Source organism: Pipistrellus kuhlii, unplaced genomic scaffold, assembly GCF_014108245.1.
Source record: "Pipistrellus kuhlii isolate mPipKuh1 unplaced genomic scaffold, mPipKuh1.p scaffold_m20_p_3, whole genome shotgun sequence".
NCBI classification, from domain to species: Eukaryota; Metazoa; Chordata; class Mammalia; order Chiroptera; family Vespertilionidae; genus Pipistrellus; species Pipistrellus kuhlii.
Window position 1 is genome coordinate 83,642,955 of NW_023425529.1, and position 26,937 is coordinate 83,669,891.

At 38.9% G+C, this 26,937-nt stretch overlaps 1 protein-coding gene and 1 pseudogene across 2 annotated transcripts in view; one reads left to right on the top strand and one right to left on the bottom strand.

Moving 5' to 3' along the window:
* The first annotated feature begins 3,101 nt into the window (after nucleotides 1-3,101).
* The window catches only part of ADIPOR2 (adiponectin receptor 2), a 52,047-nt gene continuing 28,211 nt past the window's right edge, over nucleotides 3,102-26,937 (top strand). The window contains exons 1-2 of one of the 2 annotated variants that reach the window (XM_045588396.1): nucleotides 3,102-3,268; nucleotides 22,430-22,681. In XM_045588396.1, the coding sequence (XP_045444352.1) occupies nucleotides 22,511-22,681 (171 nt within the window). In that variant the 5' untranslated portion in view covers nucleotides 3,102-3,268; nucleotides 22,430-22,510. The remainder of the gene's footprint in view (nucleotides 3,269-22,429; nucleotides 22,682-26,937) is intronic. The other variant, XM_036454756.2, reaches the window with a different exon arrangement.
* LOC118729561 lies at nucleotides 8,323-9,428 on the bottom strand (annotated as a pseudogene).

Below are 26,937 nucleotides of genomic sequence, written 5' to 3' on the forward strand. Positions count from 1 at the left end.
TTAGGCTAGTTTTAAGTATTTTGTAATTATGAAGCTGTTAATTTCCCTTTGTAATTTTTTTTGGAAAAGTTGTAGACACAGCACAAAGAAGATTAGTAATTTTGGTTTTCACTAGCCAAATAATTTGGGTTTTTTTCTTCTTAAAATAGTAATTTTGTTAAAAATAATAAATGAAATCTTTTTTTTTTTTCATTAAGGGAGAAGCAACTAAAACTAGTTACGATCTCAAGTTAAATTCACAATGGGGTCTAGGATTTTTTTAAAAATTTTTTAAAATATATTTTATTGATTTTGTACAGAGAGGAAGGGAGAGATAGAGAGTTAGAAACATCGATGAGAGAGAGTCATCGATCAGCTGCCTCTTGCACACCCCCTACTGGGATATGCCCGCAACCAAGGTACATGCCCTTGACCGGAATCGAACCCGGGACCTTTCAGTCCCCAAGCCGACGCTCTATCCATTGAGCCAAACCAGTTTTGGCAGGTCTAGGATTTTTTTTTTTTTTTTTTTTTTTTTTTTACCTTTAAGAATTTGAAAGCTTCAATTCCATTTGCTTGTTGCTTTAGATCAGCAATTTTCAACCTTTTTCGTCTCCTGGCACATATAAATTAATTACTAAAATTTTGCAGCCGCCCCCCCCCCCCATTTTTTGCCAATCTAACAAAAAATAGGTATAATTTTGATTGATTTACAAAATAACAATGATGTAATTACCTATCCTTTTTGCTCCAAATAACTTGCCCCTGACTAAGTAGTCAGGTATTGCAGGTTTTAATAATACTTGTGGCATACCTGTTGACAATTGCTGTTTTAGATACATCTCCCAATTCTCATTGGCTAATGGCTTGCATATCACAATGGAGGATAAGTCTGCCCCTAGACCCAGCCGAATATCATCATTTCAGCAACATATCATACTGCTGCTGAAGTCTCCTTCTGGGATATCTGCAACTGGATTATGAATGTTACTCACCCAGTGATGCGGTCGCCTTGTCAACATCTGGTAATTGTGCAGGTGACTACATCAGTCTAGCTGTGCCACAGAGCACTGTTGGGTCACTGGTGGCTTGTATGGGGAGCAGGGTGAAAGAAACTTTTCCCTTGGTGCTGCAGAAGATGTAGCACCAAGGTGCTCCACTCCTGTGGAGAAGTGTGACATCATAAAAATGGATCCTCAAATGACACTGGAGGAATAAAATTTTACTGAATTCCCTTTGGTTTTAGCCAGAAGAAAGCCTATAAAGATTAGTAGCTGAGAGAAGCCTGAAAAAAAAATCTGCTTTGGAACATGTAATGGTGGCATCTAGGTATGGGATATGGTGAAGGAAGCCATAGACGTGGGATTGTCCCTCAGGTTAGGGATGGTGGCAAAATTCTCATTAGCTGAAAAGGGGTTGGGGTCCAGGTGACAGAGAATGATAGGTAAAATCTTGATGGGAAATATTAAGGCTCATTCTCACATGTTGTAGCACACAAAGGAGTGTTCCAGAGGAAGCTCTTTGAGTAAAGTGCATTATTTTGTCAAAGCAAGACTGAGAGAACTATGCAGAAAAGATTCGAAATCCCCAAATGACCTCTTTCTTAATTGTCTTTTTCATATAGTTCTGTCATCTTTAATAGACCTCTTATTAAGCCTCAGGTTCTTGTTTTCTTTTTTGCCCTATGTGAGTTTGCATACTGGGTCAGATTTTCTATTCAAAGACACCGTATTCTGTTTCTGATTATTGTGGAGGTATATGTCTTCCTTGATTTCAATCTCAAAACTTTGTTTTTACCTAGGAAAATAGATGATGTTATTGTTATGTCTTTACAAATTATGAAAATTAAAAAACATAAGTAATATTTTCAACATAAACTACTACTTGAAGGGAATTAGTTCCTTTAAATTTAGTTCTATAATTTTATTTATACTAATTTTATCTTCCAAACTCATCTGGGTGGCCTTTAGCTCTCAAATATCTGTTAATACCACATTGCTCATGTTTTTTTGTGATTTTAGTAAGTTTAATAACTTTTTAGAATTTACATTTCCAGGTTGAAGAGTTCTCCATTTTTATTTTTTCCGCATATGTCAGACTCAAGGTCTTAAACTGATAGGAAGCTTTTCTGTGAAGTTTCTTCGGGCATCCTTTGTTTTCTCTTGCTGTGGTCCAATGGAAGCACAAGCCATGGGCATAGATGTTCTTGAAAGCTATGGATTTCATTTAGTCAATAACAAGAGTTTTGACAATTAAGATAATGACCTCTTCAGAGTATGATAAATTCCTCTTAGAACTGAATGTGAAGAAAACATTTCTCTATGCCAGCTCCTATACCGTACTTCCCTTTTTCACAGAATAACTATGTAACCAAACCTGCTCTTGTTTTCTAAGTTAGAGCTCAATTAAAAGCTCACATGTAGAAAAAAAAATGACTCATCTTGGGTAAACAGGCACAGTATTTAATGTTGAAACAGGTCCTGATCTACTATACATGAAAAACATTTAAAAAATCGTTCTGAATTGTATTTAAGAGTGAGTGGCTCACGTTGATTTTTAGAAGTAGTAGGACATAAATCATAATACCTTAGAAGGCAATAACAGGCAAACGCTTTTGTTTTGGGAAAGATTCGGCTAATGCTTTCGGACTTATTCCCGAAGCTTTCACAGACGCCGTCTAACAATACATTGGCCACTGGCAGAAACACACGGGCTGGATTTTAGATTTTGGCCCCTTCTCTGATTGAGTTCGACACCCCTAATCTAGTCAAAACCCCTACATTTTGGCTTCTGCTCAAGCTGTGAAACCCGTATCCACAGAGACTGGGAAAAGCGTCCACGAGCTAGGAAGGCCTCCACTTCTTCTGACCTAAACTGCTTTCCTTATCGGTGGGAGGGAAAACAGCCAAGGGAATTTATGTGAGCCCCAGCGGAGCGGTTCCTCTCGTTCCCCGGACGCGCAGCACCGCTTTCATCGAGCCCCAGGCTGAACCACAAATCCCAGGATGCACTCCGGTCCTAGGCGGTCGGAGAAGCAGCTTCCGGTTTTCGCCATTGCGGCTGCGCTCAAGATGCGGTCTCATTGGGTCCCACCGCCTCGCGTGCGACTCACGGCGACGTGCGGCCGTGGGGTCGGGCGGACGGTCTGAGACTCGGTATCGCGGCGGCGGCAGCGGCACGGCTTCACCGAGTTGGGCTCCTTCCCTGTCTGCCCTCCCCTTTCCCCCTTCCCTCACCTGTGGCTCCCGAGGCGGCCGGGACGTGCGGCGAGGCGGCGACCAGCTCTGGGTGAGGGTCTCCGGAGCGGGAGCGCCTTTTTCCGGGCGAAGAGGCAGAGCTCGGGTCGGGAGGACGTGACGGTTGCGGGGACGAGTGTCCGGGTGTGGGCCGGGGAGCGTGCCTTCGTCCCAGCCCTGAACTTGGCCTCTTCACCTGCTCCGCCCGCCCGGGACGGTGTGTCGTGAGGGGCCTGGGTCCGCCCTCCTTTCTGCCTCCGCCCGCCTCGCCCCTCTCGGCAGAGGGTCCAGAACCCCCATCTCTCCTCCCTGCGCCTGCAGTTGCCGTTCCTTGCTCCCCGCAGGGAGAGTTTGCCTTTGGCGTTCTCCTGTCCGTCTCTTTGGTCACTTCTAGTACTTTCCTCGGTGCCGGCGTCGAATGGGTCCTGCTTAGCACTCCGTGGACGGTGTAAGGAGTGGGAACATGTTCCTCACCTGCTCCGGGGCGGCGTTCCGGGCCACCCGGTCGGCGGAGTAACTTGGGCTCTGTTTTCCCAATGGGCTGTTCCTCTCTCGGCGGGCTGCCTTTAAAACTGTTGATAACAGAGTGTCAGTCAGTGTTAGGGGATCAGTGAGAGACTTCGGATGGAAAACTGATAGGCACCTTAACCCTCCTCCTGGCTTCTGACCTTATTGAAACGTTTGCTTTTGGAATCTTGACACTTAACGTGATAGCCCAGTAGTGAATTTTGGCAGAAAGTACTCAAATGTCCACCTGGGGTTTTAGTGGTTGATTTGTCTTCATTGCAGGTTGCTGCCATTTTTTTTTTTTTTAATAGAATGATTTTTTTTTTTTTTTTTTTTTTTTTTTTTAGTAAGATGACTTTATTATTATTTTTTTGTCAATCCTCACCCGAGGATATTTTTTTTCCCCCCTGTGGGTTTTTAGATAGAGTGGAAGAGAGCGTGAGAGACAGCGAGAGAGAAACTCAGATGTGAGAAAGACATCAGCTGGTTCCCCTGGTGGCCGGGGAGTGGGGATCCAGCCTGCAACTGAGGTAGTGCCCTTAACCGCAATCGAACCTGGGTCTCTTTAGTCCGCAGGCTGACGCTCCGACCACTGAACCAAACCGGCTAGAGCAGTAGAATGATTAAAAAAAAATTAATTTCATAGAGAGAGAGAAAGGGAGAGAGAAAGAAAAGAGAGAGGAGAGAGAGAACATCGATTGGTTGCCTCCAGTAGAAAACCTGAAACCTGTGTACGTGCCCAGACCATAAGTTAAACCCACCACCTTTTGGTGTATTGATGGAACAGTGCTCCAACCAACTGAGCCAGGGCTAGAATGATTTTTAATATTTTTATTTTAGACATAATTTCTCAGCCCTTACCTTAGTCCTATTATATCTTTTTCTAAAACAGTCTTTCCTAAACCATTAGAAACTCCAAGAAAGTAGTCAGATTTAAAATCATTTGATCACAAAACTTTTCCCAGTGAAATGTTAAAATTTATTTCCTTCAGGCCTGAGCTTTATATTTTTTCGGGGTGAGATCATATGTCACTTATGAAGCTTGAAGTGTCCTCATATCAAGGGCCACTGTTCTGCCTCTCCTTTTACCATGCTCTGACATTTATTGTTAGCATTTCATATATTTTTTTTCTTAATTTTTCATTTCATAGGAATTTTATTTCTGATGCTGTTAGTTGTTCATAGATGTTTTCATTCTTTCTCAGAAATCTGTCATTGGTGACTGTGATGAGCTATAACTAAAATCATTTCATCAGTATGCAGGACTTCCATACATGTGGTAGCAGCTGCTTGGTGGTGAATTATTATGAACTTTGAAAACTTTGAAAACTTTCATTTAAATATGAAAGGCATATTTAGCCTCTATTTTAACTGCCCACCCACCAGTGTATGATTTTAGGCAAAGTTTCTCTTATTACTGGGGTTCTGGGCATGAGAGGAGGATTTCCAGAGTGTTTTTCTAACCCTAGACTTGTATGAATTAAGTGGATTTTCCCTCCATCAGTAATATCAATATGGCTGATGCACTTTGGTATAAATCACATTTTGTTTTCCAAAATGAAAATTGTATTCTTCATTTCAGGGGTCAGCAAACTTTACAGCTTATAGACAAGTTCTGCCGGCTGCCTGTTACTGTAAATTTTTTGTTGGCACATAGTTGTATGTGTTTGTTTAGATATTGTCTGTGGTTGCTTTGTGATGTAGTGGTAAATTGAGTAATTGGGACAGAGACACTTATGTCCTGTACAGCCTAAAATATTTGTTATCTATTCTTTAATAGAAAAACTGACTCCTGCTTTATTTTATTTTTAATTTATTAATATTTTATTTATTTTTAAGTGAAAGCAGTGTTTTATTATAGAAAGCTTTCTGCTTTAGGAAGGGGACCCAAACACATGGCCATATTTTAATAATTTTAGGGAGAGGAAGGGGGATGGAGAGAAAGAGGAGAAACATGATGTGAAAGAGAAACATTGATCAGTTGCCTTCTCTATGTGTCCTGATTGAGGATGGAACCTGCACCCAGGTGTGTACCGTGCCCCCGGAAAAGAACCCACAGCCTTTTAGTGTATGGGATGATGTTCCAAGCCATACTGGCCTGGGCTCCTGCTTTTTTTTTTATTAATGTATTCCACGCAGAATACTAAAGTGATTCAGAAAAATGTAAAGGACAAAGTAAAAATTATCCAAAATCATACAACTCAGAGGGGTTTGTTTTTGTGATTATTTTTATAGAATTTGTTAGTGAATATATATATATATATATATATATATATATATATATATATATATATATATATGGGTTCGTATTAAGTGTTGATTTGTAATTTGCTTAAAAATCTTAGTTTATTTTAATTTGCAATGGAATACATTTGTATTTTCTGCATCAAAGATTCTATACTAGATGAACCAAGTTTTCCTGATTTGTCTTACTAGTTAAAAATTTAAAAAGTTAGGAATAATAGATGCTTGATGTTGAATAACATACTTGATGATGATGGTGAACACCATTTTTGAGTACTTACCGTATACTAGATAGTTTTCCAATACTTTATATGAAGTAAGTCATGTAATACCTTCAGCAGTTCTGTGGTGACACATACTATTATCCCTATTTACAGATGAGGAAACTGAGGCATAGAGAAATTAAGTTCCCAAGTTTATCAGCTAGTTAATGGTGGAGCTGGGATTTGAATCCATGCAAATCCATCCATTCAGTCCCAAATATGTTACAGAGCCTCTCCTTAGAGAAGTGCTCAGTGAAGAAAGTTTAGACAGTCCAGAGGCATATATTATGTAAAAGTTCCTCCTTGTGTTCCTTTTTCCATTTCACTCGTAGAAAACCGGTTAACAATTTGATATGGAGCTCTTCAGCTTTGTCCTCATTTTCATATGTTGATTTGCAAATCTGCAGGTTTTAAAAAAATTAGTACTTTTTCTTTTAAAGTTATTTAAAAATTTTTTTCTTTTACTTATTTAGAGAGGGAGGAGGGAGAGAGAAACAGAAACATTGATTTGTTCTACTTTATTTACTTACTTGTTAAAATGAATCTTTATTGTTGAAAGTATTACAGGTGTTCCTCCCCTCTCCCCCTCAGTTACCGCTCTCCTTATTTAAGTATTTATATATTTATTGATTGATTCCTGATAGGGAATTGGACCTTGGCATATCAGGACAACGCTCTAATCAACTGAACTACCTGACCAGGGCAATACTTTATTTTTTTTAGAGCAGTTTTATATTTACAGAAATTTATGCAGCTAGTACAGAAAGTTCCCATTGTCCATCCCCCATTTTTTGTTGTTGATAGTATTTTGCATAATGTGACATATCTATAATAATAAAAGTATAATATGTAAATTGGCCGAATAGCCGAACAGCAGAATGACCGTCCGGACGACTATGCTATGACACATACTGGCGCCAGGCCAGCCAGCCAAGGTGGGTGCGATGTGATTGTTTGGGGGGTGGGGCTGGTGCCTTGCTATTGCCCTATGATTGTCCCACAGACGGAGGCCCAGGCCACCATCTGGTGGGCTGCGGTGGGTGGGCGGGGCCTCCCTCTGTGGGGCCATCAGTCATGGCCAGGTGGGAGGGGCCTATCGCTTTGGGGTGATGGATTGTGGGGCTCCAGGATTGTGAGAGGGCGCAGGCCAGGCTGAAGGACTCCTCCCCACCCCACAAGTGCATGAATTTCGTGCACTAGGCCTCTAGTTTGTTATAATTGATGAACCAATATTGTTGCATTGCTATTAAATAAAATGTAGTTTATATTAGGCTTATTTTTTGTGTTGCAGAGTTGTTTTTTAAAGAGTGGAATCAAACCAGTCATTGTTTAGCAGTGTGCTTTTTAGGTGGTTTTCAAAATAATTGTGCTTCTCATCTTTTTGATGCAAATAAACTTTCTTGATTCACTAATTTGCAGATTAATCACATATACTTAGCATTCTCCTTGGAGAGTGGAAAACTTGAGAGTTACTTCATTCCTTTTCTCTGCAAAAGTTTATCTTGTAGTGCCAACTGCTTTTCTCTGAAGTAATGCTGATTATTTTTTGACTGAACATTCTGGCTCTTCCATGAAGCTGTTCAGTTTCTTGGAGATTTCTTGTTCATCGGAAGAATGTTGCACATAAACCCATTTACCCAGTCTTCCTCCTCAGTGACACTAGTACTTCCTCAGCCATCTTTATCGTTCTCAGCAATCTCTTCCTCTTCCTTTTCCTCAACTTCCAGAACTTATGTTCCTGAAATGTAATCTCTAGCAGCTAGTTGTTCATATTCTTATGCTCTTGATTTTTTCATGGTCTTTGTAGCCTTACCCCAGAATTTCTTCTGCAACATCTGAGGATTTAGTGTTTGGGTGAACTGGATCAATTCTAGCAGACATCATCACATTCTTATCTTTGTTTGTTTTAGGTCTTGAAGAAATTTTTAAGCCATTAAGCTGTTATTTTTCATAGCAGTGATTCCTACAGCCATGACTTCCCCAGAATTCTTGTCTATACTAAAATAGGAGGCCATAGTCATGAGCAATGATTGAATGACCTTTGGGACTGCCAGATGATGAGATGTTTGTGCAGCAAACAGATCTTGTTTCCCTTTGGTTTGGTGCCATTGCAGAAATCTTTGCATAAGAGGATGGAAGTTTGAAAAAGCTCATGACTTCCCACCAATCTTCTCTCTATTTAAAAGGCTAATATATGTAAAGTGTCCCCTCGGGAGTTTGAGTGGGAGACCAGGAGTTCAATTACTTGATATGACATGCGCTGACCATGAGGGGGGCAGCGCAGAAAGAAGGCTCCTGCCTGTAGTCAGCAGCCAGGGAAGGAAGGCCCCAGCCAGCAGCAGGAAGGCCCTGATTGGCCCTGATTGCTGGCCACTTAGGGACCCTACCCGTGCATGAATTTTGTGCACCAGGTCTCCAGTCTGGTTGTAAAGTTCATGAGCATCATCTTCACTTCAACTGTCTTGTAAGGCTTATAGCCACTTTAGCATTTTTTTTTTTTGCAAAATCTTGGAGATTATGAATCAAATGGAAAACTGAAAAGTTAAACGCCTCTTCCCCCCCCCCCCCCCTTTTGTTTCTGAAGCACTTTAAAAACCTTTCACCCTCTTCTTGTGTTTGGAGTCTTTCTTCCCTGTGGCATATGGCACTGGAATCTTTCTTTAGGAAGAAAGATGAGCAAGAGTAACAGGCAACAATTAATATCTTGGTAACCTTAGAGAAGCATGCAGTTGTGATAACGTCACATTTTTGGCATCATTTCTTCTGTAGAGTTCACTTACCGCTTCCAGAAGATATCTTGGAGTGCAGTTACATTGCTGCTTCTTGATATGTGTACTTGAAATTCTGTGATACTATATTTACTTTTTTTCTTGTATTTTGTGCTTGTATTTTCACCAGTACAAAAATGAGTATATAAAATCTTAGGTGCTTCTCTGGCAATGTAGAAGTACAAAGAAGAGCCCTAGCAAACAGTTTGATTAGATTCTTCTCAGTGACATCAAAGCTTTGCAAAATGTTATTGAAAGATTAGATTCAAGACAGTGTAATTGTAGGAGAGCAGATCTTTCAGCTTTTGAGGAAAGTTATAGATGTTCTGGGCAACAGTGACCAATCTGTGCCATAAACATCACCAGCTTTGCCAGTTCTTTGCAAAGTGTATTTGGTTGCAATTAAAAATCTCCATATTGGATTTATAGTGAGCTAAATGTAGTATTGTAGAAACTCCTCAGTGTAGGCGAAAGGGTCCACTTTTTTAGTTCTATAACTACTGCAGGTTACTGGGAAGCCTATATTTGTTTCTGCGGGGCTATTGGCTGCATATTGGCTCACAGTGAGCAGTTCTCAGGAAACCGCACCACCGACACCCGCCCTTCTCAGGCTGTGGCTTGGAATCCTGCTTCCGGGTGTGGGGAAACAGCCCTTGGCAACTCAACTGCTTATACCATCTTGGCTCATAGTAGTGTGCTTTAAAAAATAATTTTCATGGGTAGCTTTCCAGGTCAATACATTTGCTGGGTATTTAAATTGTTTAAGTTTATTGTAAATTGTACATGTGCCTTGTATGTACAGTTGTCTCATGCTAATGACTGTCTCTGTTTTTTAAACAATAATGGCAAGAATTATTAGAGTGAAAAACAATAGATAAACTTTTGAAAGAGGCAGAGTGGATAGGCTAGAGGGTAGAAGCTGCTGCTAATGACTCGTTAGGGTAACTTTCTGAGTCTAATTACTGTTTGAATGAAATATGTTTTTCATTTTTATGTATATTACCAGACTGCCATCAGAAAGGCCATAGCAATGTAAACTTACCAAAAATGTGGGCATGGATGAGGTTCTTGCATCTCTATGCCATTGCCATGATTATTTATTTATTTATTTATTTATTATTATTTTAAAAATATATTTTATTGATTTTTCACAGATAGGAAGAGAGAGGGTAATGCCATGATTAAAAAACAACAACAACAACAACAACAACAAAACTTTATCCAATTGGCAATGTATTCTATTTATCTTACTGGGAGATATGATTTAGACTTACTTTAATGGCGCTTACATTCTGTAGTTGTTCTGAGTACTCCATTAAAGAGAGCTGCTCACTTGTTTAGATTCTCTACCTGGCTTTGAAAGCAGCATGATTTTCTCTCCCTTGTTAAAAGAATCTGGGTGACTTCCCAGTAGGCTTTATATTTCTAGAGAGTAAGGAGTATATAGCTTTCTTCATAGCAAATAGCAACCCAGGTTTATATGAGTAAATGTTCTTTTTAAAACCTAAATTGGATCATATTCTTTTGGGATTACTAATGAGTAAAGTATTTTAACTTTGTTAAGAAATAACCTTTTCAAAGTCTTTGTGAAATATAAACTTGGAAAGTTACAGTACAAAGTTGTCATCTTGGTGTATATTCTCCAGCTCATTCTTTATTTCTAAATGAGGTAAATAAGATTGATTGATATTGTAGGACCTATTTGTTAGGAATAATTAGCCTACCCTATTTATTTTTAAAATTTTTATTTATTGATATATATATTTTTTCTTAGTGAGAGAGAGAGAGCGAGAGAGCGAGAGAGCGAGAGAGCGAGAGAGAGAGAAAGAGAGATAAAAAAAGGAACATTGATTTACTATTTCACTTGTCTGCTCATTCATTGATTCTTGAATGTGCCCTGACTGGGAACTGAAACCAGTCTTGGCATGTCAATGCTCTAACCAACTGAGCTACCTGGCCAGAGCAATTTCACTATATATATAATCTATATGTATATTGTTAATCCTCACCAGAGGATATTTTTCCATTGATTTTTTTTAAGAGAGAGTGAAAGGGGGGGGGAGGGGGAGAGAGAGAAATAGAGAGAGAAAGAGAGAGAGAGAGAGAGAGAGAGAGAGAGAGAGAGAGAGAGAGAGAGATAGGCACATGGATGTGAAAGAGAAACATTGATCAGTTGCCTCCTATATTTGCACGGACCTGTGATTGAACTCGCAACCTGGTATGGGCCCTAAATGGGAATCCAATCCGTACCCTTTTGGTGCATGGGCTGATTGATACTCCAACCAACTGAGCCACACTGGCTACTATGCAATCTACCCTATTTAATAAATACTTTTGGTATTCAGTTTGAAAGTTAAGGAATAGATTAAATTGGGTATTTATTTCATGGAACCCATGGTTTTGAATTTTCTGTTTTGGAGTATACCTTGTGGTAGAGGGGATATATGCTGGCTAAGTGATATTATAGTTTGTCTTAATTATATATTGTAAGTTCTGACAGTATGAAAAGGGAAGCTAAATTGTGGAAACTGCTGAAATATCTTTAGGCATGGGGAAAGTACCTGAGAGAAAGGACAGTAAGTTTTTTAATGGATGACCACAGACAAATATAATTGTCTTTATAGCTTATTTAACAGTGTTACATACCATTGGATACTGAATTTTCCACAATACCCATGCACTAGAAAACAAAGCATACAAAGAGTATGTATGGTCTTGAAGAGACAAAAATAATTAGCTTAATAAATTTGGCCATCTAGATCTTTTCTTTTGTATTTTGTTTTTGGAGTATATTAGCATATTCACTTTATTACTATACGTATGTCCTTAAATTTTACTTTAGTGAACATGTATTCATAGTTGTATCTATACACCCATTCCTTTGGTCAGGGAACAAGTATTGGCAGTGAAAACTTTTTAGCATTGTAGAACTGAAGGGTTACTTTTTATTTTCTTGGGATTTATTTATATTCTATTTCATTCCAGAAAGAATTTCTAGTTACTTAAAAAATCCAGAAGTGTAATAAAATGTATATTTAAAAAAAAGGAAGAGGAAACATATTTTGTTTCCAAGTGGCAGCATAGTTCAATGACTAAGAATAAAATTTGGATTTGGATTTGAATTTTCTTGGTAGTAAAGGGAAAAATGGAAATATAGTAAAACACATAGCACTAAACTGGAAAGAGGAACAAAACCAGTTTTCCAGGGGTAAATCTTCTTGACATATTTTAAGGAAATATTTAAAATGGGCATTATATAAAAGCTGTTTTTGTTATTGACTAGAGGTTCTGGTTAAAAAAAGGTAAAGACTAATCATTAACGTTTTAAATAAAAAAAATTAATTTTGTATGGTGGTTGGTTTGAATTTAGGATGCAGATGTGTTTTATTCCTTAAAATACTTCAAACATATATAGAACACAGAGTCAATATAATTAATATCCATATATCCATACAGCTATATCAAATCTTAATGTTTCCCATACTTCCCATTTTTTAAAGAAAAAATGGAAAGAAAACGTACAGTTGAAGCATCTTCCTGGATTATATTTTACTTCCCAGAAGTAGCAGTTATCCTGAATGGTGTTCGTGTTGATCATTCCTATTGCCTGTTTTTATGTAATTACTTCATAAGGAATATATTTATAAACAGGTCATAATATTGTTTTGCATATTTAGAACTTTATGTAGACACTTTTCTGCCTATTCTATAACTTATTTTTAAAAAAATATATTTTATTGATTTTTTACAGAGAGGAAGGGAGAGGGATAGAGAGAGTTAGAAACATCGATGAGAGAGTCATCGATCAGCTGCCTCTTGCACACCCCCTACTGGGGATGTGCCCGCAACCAAGGTACATGCCCTTGACTGGAATCGAACCCGGGACCTTTCAGTCCGCAGACCGACGCTCTACCACTGAGCCAAACCGGTTTCGGCTATAACTTATTTATTTTATGAAACATTTTTTTTAGTTTTGTAGGAAGTTGATATTTTATTAATAGTTTGACCCACAAAAATATAATAGCTGTTTTCATGTGGTTCAACCTGATTATAGCATCACGTTTATTTGCTGTATAATCATATTATTAGAAAACCAGTTTAAATTTATTTTCATGTTGATAAGTGTGTAAGTTGTTTATTGTTTTTCCTGTTTTAAAAACAATGCTACTGTTAAAATTCTAGATAGGAAAGTATCAGGTTGTACTATAGGTAATAAGAATATGTGTTTTGTGAAATTTTCACAGCAGAAAGCTTTTTGGAAATAAAATGTTTATTGAACCAAATATTAGTTGGAAAAGGACAGGTCCTGCGATGTGCAGTCTAAACCCTCAGCAGCAGGAGCTAGATGAAGAAGGTAACATGTCCTTTGTCTTGGAGTAGGTGGCCTCTTTTAAATACAGGGATGGGCAAAAGCAGGTTTATAGTTAATTCAATGTACATATTTAAGATCTTGGGCAAGTTTTTCAAACTGCATGTTGGGAGCCATTAATAGGTTGGGAAATTAGGTTCGGAATTCAAATAAAATGGAAAAGTATCAGGTTGTATTGCAGGCACTAAGGATAATGTTTTGTGCAGTGTGTGTGTGTGTGTGTGTGTGTGTGCGCGCGTGCGCGCGTGTTTGCGCATACGCGCGTGCGTGTGTGCATGCAAAATTTGAAATTAGTCCTCTAAGGTAAATTACTTAGAAGTGGAATTATTGGGATGGAGAAATTGCCAAATTGCTGTCTAAAATTGTCCTATTTTTCTTTTTTCTCATTAAAATGTGAGAATTTGCTCTTTCCAAATTCTTATTCATGGCACGGTCAGATTTTTTTTTTTTTTTTTTTTTTTTTTTTTTTTTACAAATCAGATAATTGTGAAATGATATCAAATTGTCTAATTTTTTAAAATTAATTATGAGATTGAGCATGTTTTCAAATGTTGTGTAACTATTCAGTTTTTCTTGAATGGCTATTCCCTCTTTCTCCCCTCCCAATTGGGTTGTCCTTTAAATGGATTTTAGGAGTTTTATATTCTGGTTATGTCTGCAAAGTGAATTGCAAATATCTTCTAGTCTCTATGGCTTATTTGTTAATTTTTTCATATTTCTTTCTAAAAGTTTTAGATTTTTTTTTTACATTTAAGTCTTGATTCTGACTGATTTTTTTTTGGATATGATGTGAAGCAAGGATCTAACTTAATTTAAAAATATAATTTTATTGATTTCAGAAAGGAGAGGGAGAGATAGATAGAAACATCAGTGAGGAGAGAGAATCATTGATCAGCTACCTCTTGCCTGTCCCACCCTGGGGATGAAGCCCGCAATCAGGGCATGTGCTCTGACCAGGAATCGAACTGTGATCTCCTGGTTAATAGGTAGATACTCAACCACTGAGCCATACGGCCAGGCAAATAGAACTTTTAAATGTTTTTTTTAATATTCCTGTTAATATTTAATATTTTTGTTAGTTAATATTAATATCTGTTAATATTTAATATTTAATATTTGTTTTTATATGCCTATCCATGTAAATTGTTGTAAAACTTTTAAGTACAATAGTTTCAGTTCAGTACACTAACAGCCTTTTTTTAAAAAAAAAAAAATCTTCACCGGACGATATACTTCCATTGATTTTTTTAAGAGAGAATGGAAGGGTGGGAGGAAGTGGGGAGGGAGAGAAAGAGAGAAAGAAACATCGATGTGTGAGATACATCCATTGGTTGCCTCCCAACACACACTAACCCAGACCAGGATCAAGCCGAACATGCCCTTGACCAGGAACCGAACCAGAGACCCTTTTATTATGCAGGGCAGTGCTCTAACCACCGCAAAACTGGCTAGGACAGCCTTTTTTCCTTTCATCAGACTGCTTCACATGTTCAAGTTTGTGACTTCTGGGCCAGAGTAATGTGATTGGTTGATTATTTGATCCAGAAAGGGAACCCAGAATAGAGCATACAGAAGGTGGGCAAAGATACATTTACAGTTGTGAGTATGAGAAACGCAGAGTTTTTTCTTGTATTATATATTTTTGCATATGAACAACTGTAAACCTACTTTTGCCTACTCCTGTACAGTGGAACCTTGGTTCTTGAACTTAATTCATTACAGAAGGCTGTTCAAGTAGCGATTTGTTAAAAAACAATCATTTTTTCCCATTACAAGTAATGTAAGTTGAATTAATCTGTTTCAGATCCCCAAATTATTCCGTTTTAACCTTTCTTTTATACAGGTCATGTCTAATGTACTGTTTAATCTATGAATAAATGTTTCTTCTCTTAAATTTATCCAACCACCCACTACTAGCTTTAAATGAATCACTTTGAACACTTGGTCCACAGGTGTCTTTTTGGCCAGTAAGCCGCATCTTTGTTTGCTCATATATCACTGCCTGGGAAATGGCTGTCACTGGCTAACTGCTTTTCATTTATCTAAATCAACAACAGTTTTTCTACCTCTTCAGTAGTCTGTGATCATTATTTTTTTCACTCCCTTAGCAACATTAGCACTAAAGATTATAACTGTTTACACATTATATCACAGTTTAGCTGATCCTGATATATTGATGGCTTCTTTTATGTTTTAAAATCGTGCTAATTGTTGATTTAGGGCAACAAAAGCATTTTCTTGTTTGTTGCCTGAGAGACCCTTTTTGTCATGCTGAGGTATCAGCTTGAAAGGGTTGTCAGTTTGAAAACCAAAGTTTGGTTTCACAACCCAGACATTTTTGCCTGTAAACAAGTTGGCCTAGAACTGAATTGTTTGAAATGGGAGATGTTGGAGCAAGAGGTTTGATTGTATTTTGCAGACCTCACCCAAATGTCATTTCTCTCAGTCACTTTTTAAATTGAATCTGGCTTGCAAACAGTTTGAGGGTATATTTTTATGAGGAAAACAAGATTGCTGTTTTGTTGCTTTTTTTTTTTGTTTTTGTTTTGCACTGCTGGTTAATATCCACAGACGTTGAAAACTAAATACGTATGTATTGGATTGACATTTTGATAGTTGAAACTTCAGAATAATTGTATTTAGTTGTTCAGTTGCTATTGTCATATATATGTCCGGATGTTTGAAACTTTTAAAAAATATATTTTTATTGATTTCAGAGAGAAAGGGAGAGGGAGAGAGAGATAGAAACATCAATGATGAGAATCATTGATCTGCTGCCTCCTGCATGCCCCTGCTGTGGATGGAGCCCGCTGGGCATGTGTCCTGACCAGGAATTGAAACTGTGACCTCCTGGTTCATAGGTCAGAGCTCAACCATTGAGCCATGCCAGCCAGGCAAGACTTATAATTGTGAATTTAGGAGAATTATGTATGTAAGCTTGAGCCTTAACTGTCTTAAATTGCTATAAATCATTTAGTTTAAGAGTGAAAACTTTGCCCTGGCCAGTGTGGCTCAATTAGTTTGGCATCATCCCGAACACTGAAAGAGTGCTGAGTCAATTCTCGGTCAGGGCACAGCCCGGGTAGTTGGCTTCCATCCCTGGTAGGAGGCACGCAGGGAGCAGCTGATTGATGTTTTGCTCTCACATTGATGTTTCTCTCTCTTCTCTCTTTAAAATACATAATAAAAGTATGTATTAGAAAAAAGAATGAAGACTATTTTTCTTCTCACTTGAAAGGGTTTCTTACTGCATTTTTAATCTGAGAAGAGTTTCTGTGAGGCCTGTAGATACATATTCTAGGTTTTTCTTTTTCTTTCTTTCTTTTTTTTTTCTATTTCTGTCATATTGGCAGTCAAAAGAAGGCCTTGTGCTTTCGTAAAAGAGCAATATTGAGAAAGATTGTAGATGGAAGTTTTATTTCTAGATTTCTGATTGCGATATTGAGAAAGGGAACTATTTCCTTGAAGTCTCCTTCTGTAACATTATAAAAAAAGACACACAAAAATAAGCTTGTATTCTAGTGTTACAGAATTTACCAGGTGACCGAAAAAATATGCAGGAGTACCGGAGGCACAGGAAAAAACCATTTATTTCCAGACATTTCACATGTACCAGTACAGTGACCCAGGGGAGTCTGTTTCTCTCCAAACCCCGAGCCCCCCCAATATGGAGGAAGCTTTCCCTTTATAACCCTTAATTTCTTTGTTCCCCAAATATGGACCATACTTACGGACCTTTTGCAGGCTTTGCAAAAAGCCCTATGTACTGGGATGGGGGCAGTGGGACCCATATCTCAAGGCCTGGCCTGGTGCCAGCACTAATAACTCCATCTGGGGATGATTTATGGCTTCTCTAAAATGGGAGTAGTATTTTGGGTAAACAGATCTTTAAAAAAAAAAAAAAAAAATATATATATATATATATATATATTATTGATTTTTTTATAGAGATGAAGGGAGAGGGACAGAGAGTTAGAAACATCTATGAGAGAGAAACATCGATCAACTGCCTCTTGCACCCCCCCCACTGGGGATATACCCGCAACCAAGGTACATGCCCTTGACTGGAATCGAACCTGGGACCCTTCAGTCTGCAGGCCAGTGCTCTATCCACTGAGCCAAACCGGTTGGAGCATAAACAGATCTTGCAGGACCAGGTAATTAAAGGGGCAGTAGCTAGATTCAGTTTGCTACCCCCCAAAATGTCTCATTTTCTCCATCACTAGAACAGCAGTTGACAACCTTTCAGACCTCATGACCACCAATGGTCCTTGGACCACCCTTTGGTGACTGCTGTTCTAGAGGATGTTATACAGGATGAGATAGGACCCTGAATGGTTGTTACTTACTTATGAGATGGATTCTTTACCAAAGTAGGGTTTTGATTTTGCCTCAGAGGTTCACTCTACAGGTCAGATATTTTACCTGGACAGATTTTATTTATGAAATAGTTGGAACAATAGTGTGTTTTTTGGTATTATATTACAGACTAGAGAAGCCTGGTGCATGAAAATTCATGCACGGGAGGAGGGTCCCTCAGCCTAGTCTGCCCCCTCTCAGTCTGTGACCCGGCAATCAGGGGAAGGTAATGCCCCCATCACATCTCTCCGGCTGCTACTCAGGTGGTGTTGGGCAGCTGGGCAGCTGGGTAGCTGCCATCCAAGGCTTGCCTGTGCCTTGGGCATTGGCTGGGCAGCTGCCATCTGAGGCTTGCCTGTGCCTCAGGCTGCCCTGGGCAGCTAGGCAGCTGCCATCCAAGGCTTGCCTGTGCCTCAGGCCAGCCCTGGGCGACTGAGGGGCGTGGGGGACTCTAGAGGCAGATGCGTGGATTGGCTGGGCCCACCTGGGGGCTTGCCCGATCATGCCATGGACCTGCCATCCGGCGGGGCTAAGGGGACTAGGTGCCGCCATCTTGTTGCTGTGGGCGCCACCATTTTTGAGAGTTGTGACTATCAATTGGCATATTCCCTCTTTATTAGATAGGATTACTTATTAAATTTAATTACTTTTTCCCAAATATAAGCAAAAGTTTATTTAAAAAGTCAAAGAAGTAGAAGAAAGGGGCTGTAGAAGAAATGGGTTCAGGAAATACAATAAGTTAGATGCAAAAAAAAAAAATTGCCCTTGGAGCTTAGGAGAAAAGGAGGATGGTCTAGGTCAGTGGTTGGCAAACTGTGGCTTGTGAGCCACATGCAGCTCGTGAGCCGTGGTCTGCAGCTCTGTTGACTAATGAGTTTGCCCACCACTGCCTTAGGGAAAAACACTTAAAAACATTTTAATAATGTACTAATGTCTTTAACCTGAACTCAAAACTTCTGTGTAAGGTAATGCCTTATGCAGTGTTCGGCAAACTCATTAGCCAACAGAGCTGCAGTTTGCCGACCACTGGTCTAGACCATTGTCTTTTCCAATATGGGGAAGAAGAGAGGGAATGGGAAGGCTAGAGTGTGCTCCAGAAAGGGAGAGCACCTATTTGCATATTTTACATATTTTGGTTCAGTGTATAACAATTTATATATCATGGACTTCTCAAGATTTCTCTGACTATAACACTCAGGACTGTCGTTCCTATAATGTACATATGCATTTTTATGTACTATTTTTCATTTCAGAAACTATATTCAGGGTTACTATAGATCTGGGAAATGGAAATCACCATTTGTAGTATGGCTATAAGAGTTGGATAAATATTTTTATTTTATTTCAAAAATTTTATTTTGACTTTTGAATGAGAGAGAGAGAGAGAGAGAGAGAGAGAGAGAGAGAGAGAGAGAGAGAGGAAGAGAAAGGTTTGTTGTTCCACTTATTTATGCATTCATTGGTTGATTCTTATATATGCTGTGACTGGGTGGGGATTGAATTCACAACCATGATGCATCTGGACAACAGAGCTATCTGGCCAGGACCAAGACTTTTTAAAAGTGTTTTTTTTAAGCACTTACTATAACCAGTGGCTATAATGCCCTATTGTGTCTTCAATGAAGCTCTCTAAGTATGGTCTTTGGAATTAGAGATACAGATTTGACTTCAGGATCTTTTACTTAAGTTTGTCTTTGATGAGACTTGATCTCTAGTCTTAGTTTCTTTATCTGAAAAATGAGACCCCTTTTCATGAGGATTGTTGGAGAATTAAATGAGATGGTTTAAAAGGCCAACTATACTTGGCCTGGTTCAAAGTTGGCTTCAGTAAGTGTTAAGTAGCAGTTTACCTCCCTTGAAAGAGATAACATGACTAGGAAAAAGGAACCACTTAACTTTTGTGGGAGGTAGTGTTGTGTAATTAGAGAGGGCCCAAGCCGGGCAGTTCTTATTTTTCTCTACTTTCTAATTTGTGTAACCATGGGGAAATTATCTAGACAGCTCACCCTTAGTTTTCTTATTTGTAAGTAAAGATAATGCTATCTATGTAACAGGCAGGGTTTTAAAGTTGAAGGAGAAAACTATAAAAGCTTACCTATCTGGCACATGGTAGCAGCTAAAATTAGCCTCTAAATTTTTTTTTTTTTGTAGTAATAAATAATATTATGCTCTGAAGTTGGTCTCAAGAAGGAGTTTTGGTTGGAGAAACCAGAATGGTTATGAATTAGTTTGTTTATTTTACTTTGAGAGAATAAAAATGAGGGAAAATTCATTGAAGGAAGTCTCTTTTTAGGAGGCTACTATTATTTGGTCAAAGTAAAAATAATACGGTTGTTTAGCTCATGGATTTGTATTTTTCCAAAATTTTCAGGAATCTTGGATTAAATATACTTCGGCGTAATTTATTTTATTTTATTTTATTTACTTATTTTTTTTTAATGATATTTTTATTGATTTCAGACAGGAAGAGAGAGGAAGAAACATTAACGATGGGAGAGAACTATTGATTGGCTGCCTCCTGCATGTCCCAGAGTGGGAACTGAGCCCAAAACCTGGGCATGTGCCCTGAACGGGAATCGAATCATGACCTCCTAGTTCATAGGTTGATGCTCAACCACTGAGCCATGCCAGTTGGGTGGCATCATTTACTTAGTACTTAAAATTAATTTTACTGAAGTATAATTTATACATAACAAAATATATTTATTTTAGTGTTCAGTTAGATGAATTTTGATCATTTATATACTTAGGTAGTCATCACCCCAATCAAAATACAGAATTTCTATTACCTCCCTCATTCCACTTTGCAGTCAATCCACTCACATCATTCTCCCATATATGACCCAAGGAAATGACAGATCTGCATAGTAGTTTAATTTTGCCTCTTAGAATTTCATATAAATGGAATTATACAGTATATGTTCTTTAGCATATTGCTTATTTGATTCAGTGTAATGTTTTTGAGATTCATCTGTGTTGCTATGTTTTTTTGTTTTATTTTGTTAATCCTCACAGCAGGATATTTTTTATTGATGTTTAGGGAGAGTAGAAGAGAGAGGGAAAGACTGAGAGACACATCTATGTGAGAGAAACCTATTAATTGGTTGCCTCCTACATGAGCCTTGACCAGGGCCAGGGTCAGGGAGGAGCCTGCAACAACATATGTGCCCTTGATCGGAATTGAACTCGGGAACTTTCAGTCAGCAGACCAACGCTCTATCCACTGAGCCTCACTGGCTGGGGCATCTGTGTTATGTATACCAGCAATTTGTTTCTCTTTTTTGCGGAGTAGTATTCGTCATGGTAATGTTATACTACCATTTTATTCATTTGTCTGATGTTTGGGCTTCCAGTTTTTGGCTATTATTAAAGTTGTTATAAACATTCATACAGTTGTGAAACAGATCTTCAATGTGGAAATTTGTCCTAAAAGAAAGTGTTTATTGAGTCATATGCTAGCCAGAAAATGGACCAGGTCTTGGGACATTCAGTCTAACCACTAGCTGTAGCAGTAGGTGGAGAAGATGAACATGTTCAATGTCATGGATCTGACAGGACTCTTTTATACAAGGTTTGGGAAAGAAAGATCTAAGTGGTTTGTAAAGAATTTACATTGGCTGTAAATAAGGGTAGTTGGGGAAAGGTGAAGTGCAGGCTGTTCTAGGATAGGTGCATAGTCTATGAGGACGACCTATTTTCTACTTCTCGATTGGTTGTAGGCAATAGTCCTGAAATAAGTGGATGCTGTGTCATCTAGGGTTTGGCTTTTTTTAAAAAAAAATTATTCTTTATTTATTTTTATTTTTTAAAAATATATTTTATTGATTTTTTACAGAGAGGAAGGGAGAGGGATAGAGAGCTAGAAACATCGACCAGCTGCCTCTTGTATACCACCTACTGGGGATGTGCCTGCAACCAAGGTACATGCCCTTGATCAGAATCAAACCCAGAACCCTTGAGTCCACAGGCTGGCGCTCTATCCACTGAGCTAATCTGGCTAGGGCTTTTTATTTTTTTATTTTTATTTTTTTATTGTTAATTCTCACTCAAGGATATTTTTCCATTTGTTTTTAGAGTGGAAGGGAGGGGAAAGACAGAGAAACATCATTGTGAGAGAGAGAGACACATCGATTGATTGCCCCATATATACACCCTGACCAGGCCGGGGATTGAGCCTCCAACTGAGGTATGTGCCATTGACCAGAACTGAACCCGGGACCCTTCAGTCTGCAGGCCCACATTCTTATCCACTGAGCCAGACTGACTATAGCTGCTTTTTTCACATAAAAGTAGTTTTTGGCCCAGCCGGTTTGGATCAGTGGTTGAGTGTCAACCTATGAACTAGGGAGTCATAGTTTGATTCCCAGTCAGGGCATATGCTGGGATTGTGTGCTTGATCTCCTTTGTAGGGCATGCAGGAGGCAACTGATCAGTGATTCTCTTCAGTGATGTTTCTATCTCTCTCCCTCTCCCTCCCTCTCTGAAATCAATTAAAAATATGTTAAAAAAATTAAGTAAAAGTGGATTTGGGCATTCTTTCCTGTCATCAAATACAGATTTTTAAAAAATACATTATTGTTTTATCATTATTAGTGATTGCTGAGTATTTCATTGTTTGAGCATATAATAATATAACCTGTCTCTTCTCCCAGCACTCGTTTAATGTGTTTAAAATATGTTAAATTTAAAATCTTCCTCTCTTTAGGCAACACACTATCCTGAGAGTTCACCCTCACAAGAAGGACAGAAAGAAAGGTCTCTTTGTAAGAAAGCCTTGTGTATCCCATGAGCCAGACAGCGAAAAACGGATTGGAGTACATCAGGACTCCAGAGCCAGAAATACGGCTCAGAAAAGGACCCCAACTTGATGGTACAAGGAGAGGTGATAATGACAATCACCAAGGAGATTTGGAGCCTGTTATAGAGGCATCTGTTCTTTCTACCCATCATAAAAAAGTAAGTTGATATGTTAAGATGGTAAGATAAATTTACTAGAGTATGGCTGGAGAGAGGATGGGGTTTTGAAAAGGAACCTTGAGCACATTTGTAAGTTTTTGTTTAGAATCATTTAAAGTCTCTTACTAAATCAGGTAGATATTACTTGATTTCATTGTTATGAGCGGGGCCTTTTCTGTTAACCTTTAAATCATAATCTAATTTATCTTGTTTGGGAAAGGAAATGGATTGTGTAGTGCTTTAGTGATGCCATTCTTTATATTTTTGGAGAAATTTTGTTTGCATGCTAGAAATACTTCTACAGATATGCTTTATCTCTAGTGCATATCTTGGAAATCAGTAGAGTTCTGAAAAGAGAAGGCAGATCTTTCACTTTCCAGAGAAAAGAACAGTTTTTAAATTATTCAAGCAACTATTCCTAGAAAGAACAAAGGTAGAAATATCTGTAAACAGCATTAGAAAGTCATTGCTATGTGCTTTGGTACCTTGGAAATATGTAGCATGCATTCAATATTCTGGCTCTAGTATAGTGTTTCTCAAATTGTAGGTTGTCCCCATTAAGAATTTATGAAATTAACTTTGGTAATAAAGGCAGTGTTTAAAAATGAAACAGAAAAATAGAATAAATATTGAGCTGCACATATATAGGAATATACATTTAAACAAACTGTTATTTGATGAAATTGTTTAGCTATATATATATCAGAGGGTGCTCAGCTTGGATGGGGGGAGTCTCAGGGTGGAGCAGAAAGCATTGGTTTCCCGTCAGCCCTACCCTAATAGGCCCCTGTGTCTCAGTGTCCCATGGTATTTGCTGCAAGCACCTCTGAGAGAAAGCTGCCCTCAAGTTCCACCCTCTGCCAGACAGTCCAGTTTCTCCCCAAATGAGTCTGGGACCCCAGAGTCTCGCTCGGAACTGGAGTTCAGTGGAGTCGGGAGCTTTTGTCTCCCTCCCACTTGAGAAAGCCAGCCGCGCACTCAGTTGCCAGTCCTCTCCATGCACATCTCAGTACTTCTTCTTCCTACAGCTCCTCTGAGTCTCAGTGTGCTTTTCTCTTTCCTTCTAGTGTTGGCATTTCCACTCAGCCAGCCTTCTTGTGGTTCTAGATGATGTCCATTTTGTCTTTTAGTTGTAGTTTTGAAATTGTTGTACGAGGCAGCAGTTTAGGTGTTTTCCTATGCCACCATCTTGGTTTCTCCAAAAAATGTATTTTTATTGATTTCAGAGAGTAAGGAAGAGGGAGAAAGCGAGATGGAAGCATCAATGATGAGAGAGAATCATTGATTGGCTGCCTCCTGCACACCCCTTACTGGGGATCCAACCCACAACCTAAGCATGTGCCTTTGAACAGAATCAAACCCAGGATCCTTCAATCCACAATCCATTGAGCCAAACTGGCTATGTCTGTATGTCTTTATGTCGGTATCATACTGTTACAGAAGCTTTGTATAATGTTTTGAAGTAAGGACTTGTAATGCCTCTAGCTTTGTTATTCTTTCTCAGGTTTTTATGACTATTTGTGGTCCTTTTTCATTTCATATGAATTTTAAGATTTTTCTATGAGTGCGGTTATATTAAAGAAAGTGCCAGTGAATAAACAGATATATAAGAGGGTTGATCGGGTTATTTAACAGAATTGGAAAGCCTATCATTTAGCCTTATAGAATAGGCGGGTTATTTAATTTCTTGGAAATTTTTTTTTCACATATCATAGGTTAGTAGATGATGTATGTGTTCCTTTCCAGTTAAAAATAAGATTCTACATTTTTATCAATTTCTTGATATTAAGAAATAATGTTTCCAAGTTTTTCAAAGATACACATTGAACTGTTCTGAAATATACTTATATCCAATTTAAAAAAACTGATGTGATAAAGAAAGTAATACTTAAAGAAAGTATTACTTCTGCCAGCTTCTAGAAGTGACTGTGTAATTGAATGCTTAGTAAAGGCTGATCGAAAATAGAGAAGAGGAAAGAAGCAGGGCGTGTGTGTAGGGCATTTCAAGTAACAGGAGTAGTGTGTACAGGTTCTCAGTCTGATAAGAACTTGGCCTATTTAAAAAGTGTGGTGAGTGGATGGGGGAGGATAGTAAGATGAAGTAAAAAAAAATATGTAGATAAGGACTCTTGTAAGCTGTGATTGGAAAAAGTGTGTTGGAGGCCATTGGAAGATTTTAAGCAGGGGAGTGATAAAATCTTATTTATGTTCTAAAAAATGTAATATTGACTTTCATGGAAAGACATTATATTGGTACATTTTTTTTGGTGGGGGGAGAGAAAATTATAGATGTGCTAGAAAGCTGCTACAGAAATTTGTGAAAGTAGCTTAGTCTGGGTTTGGTGGTGATAATTCAGTTGGCAAGAAGTGGATATATTAGAGCTGTGCTTGGAAGTAGAATTGATAGAATTTGCAATGTGATTGGATGTGATAGTTAAGGGAGAAGGAATTGACAAGAATGACTTGGAGGTATGATATGAATCCAGTGGAGGCTTGGTTCTTAATTTCCATGGATTGGTTCTTGAACTTAATTTTTTTGGAAGGCTGTTTGAGAAGTGATTTGTTTAAAAACGCAATCATTTTTCCCCCATTAGAAATAATGTAAATTCAATTAATCCATTCCAGACTCCAAATGATTCCCTGTTTTAACCTTTCTTCTTTCTTTTTGTTAATCCTCACTCGAGGATATTTTTTCATTGATTTTTTTTTAGGGAAAGAGGAAGAGAAAGGGAAAGACAGAGAGAAACATCAATGTGAGAGAAACACATTCGTTAGTTGCCTTGTGTATAAGCCCTGACCAGAACCCGGGCTGGGAAGTAGCCTGCAACCAAAGCATGTGCCTTGACTGGAACCAATGCTCTGTCCACTGAACCAAACAGACTAGGGCTTTTTTTTTTTTTTTTTTTTTTTTTTTAAATATATTTTATTGATTTTGTACAGATAGGAAGGGAGAGAGATAGTTAGAAACATCGATGAGAGAGTCATCGATCAGCTGCCTCTTGCACACCCCCTCCTGGGGATATGCCCGCAACCAAGGTACATGCTCTTGACTGGAATCGAACCCGGGACCCTTCAGTCCCCAAGCCGACGCTCTATCCATTGAGCCAAACCAGTTTCGGCCAGACTAGGACTTTTTAACTTACCTTTCTTATATACAGTACATGTCTGAGATATGGTTTAGGAGGTCATATGCAAATTGACCGTCATACCCTCACAAGATGGCTGCCTACATCCAGGCCAGCAGGGGGGTTAGTGAGGAACGACCAAATGACTGAACAAGCAGGCTGTGTGGGGCCTGCAGGGGAGGGCAATTAGGGGCAATTGGGTCTGTAGGGGAGGGCAGTTAGGAGTGACCAGGCTGGCAAGGGAGGGAAGTTAGGGGTGACTGGGTGAACAGGGCAGGGCAATTGGGGGCTACCAGGCCTGCAGGAGAGGACAGTTAGGGGTGACCAGGCTGACAGGGGAGGGCAGTTAGGGTGACCATGTCTGCATGGGGAGGGCAGTTAGGGGCAATCAGGCCGGCAGGGGAGCAGTTAAGAGTCAGTCAGGCTGGCAGAAGTGTGGTTAGGGGCATTCAGGCAGGCAGGCAGGCAGGCAGGCAGGCGAGTGGTTGGAATCCAGCAGTCCTGGATTGTGAGAGGGATGTACGACTGTCCCTATGGCCTAAATTACTTAGGCTTTTCTAGCATTATAACACATGTTCCATGAAGGCTGCAGGTCAAGTGTAATTGCTCTAGGTTGCCAGTCTCTTGCATGTCAGCTCCATGTGTCTTTTCCTTCTGGGACTCAGACTGAGGGAGGCTTCTTGGGATATGTTCTCATGGCAGATTGCACTTAAAGTTTTTGCTCATATGTATATTATATCTGTTTACCTTCCATTGGGCAAAACAGTCATGTGGCCAGATCTAAATACAATGGGATGGAAATTCTATTATTATTACTATTTGGGGAATGAGTGTCACATTTTTTTACATGAAATCCTTTGGTGATAGATTAGGGAGGTGGGAGAAAGCAAAGTGGGGGTGGGGGAGACCTCTGGGATTGGATAAAAAGTAAAAAGATGGACACATACTTCTTTTAGGCAGGTGCAGGATAGTTAACAGCCAACAATTAACATGATAACAGTAACAATGAAGGAATTTATGGTCTCTGTTCTGCCACCAGGCACATTTGGTTGTGCCCCAAGGGGTCCAGAAAAGGGGAAGTTACAAGTTACCCAGATATTTACCGTATTTTTCGGACCATAAGACGCTCCG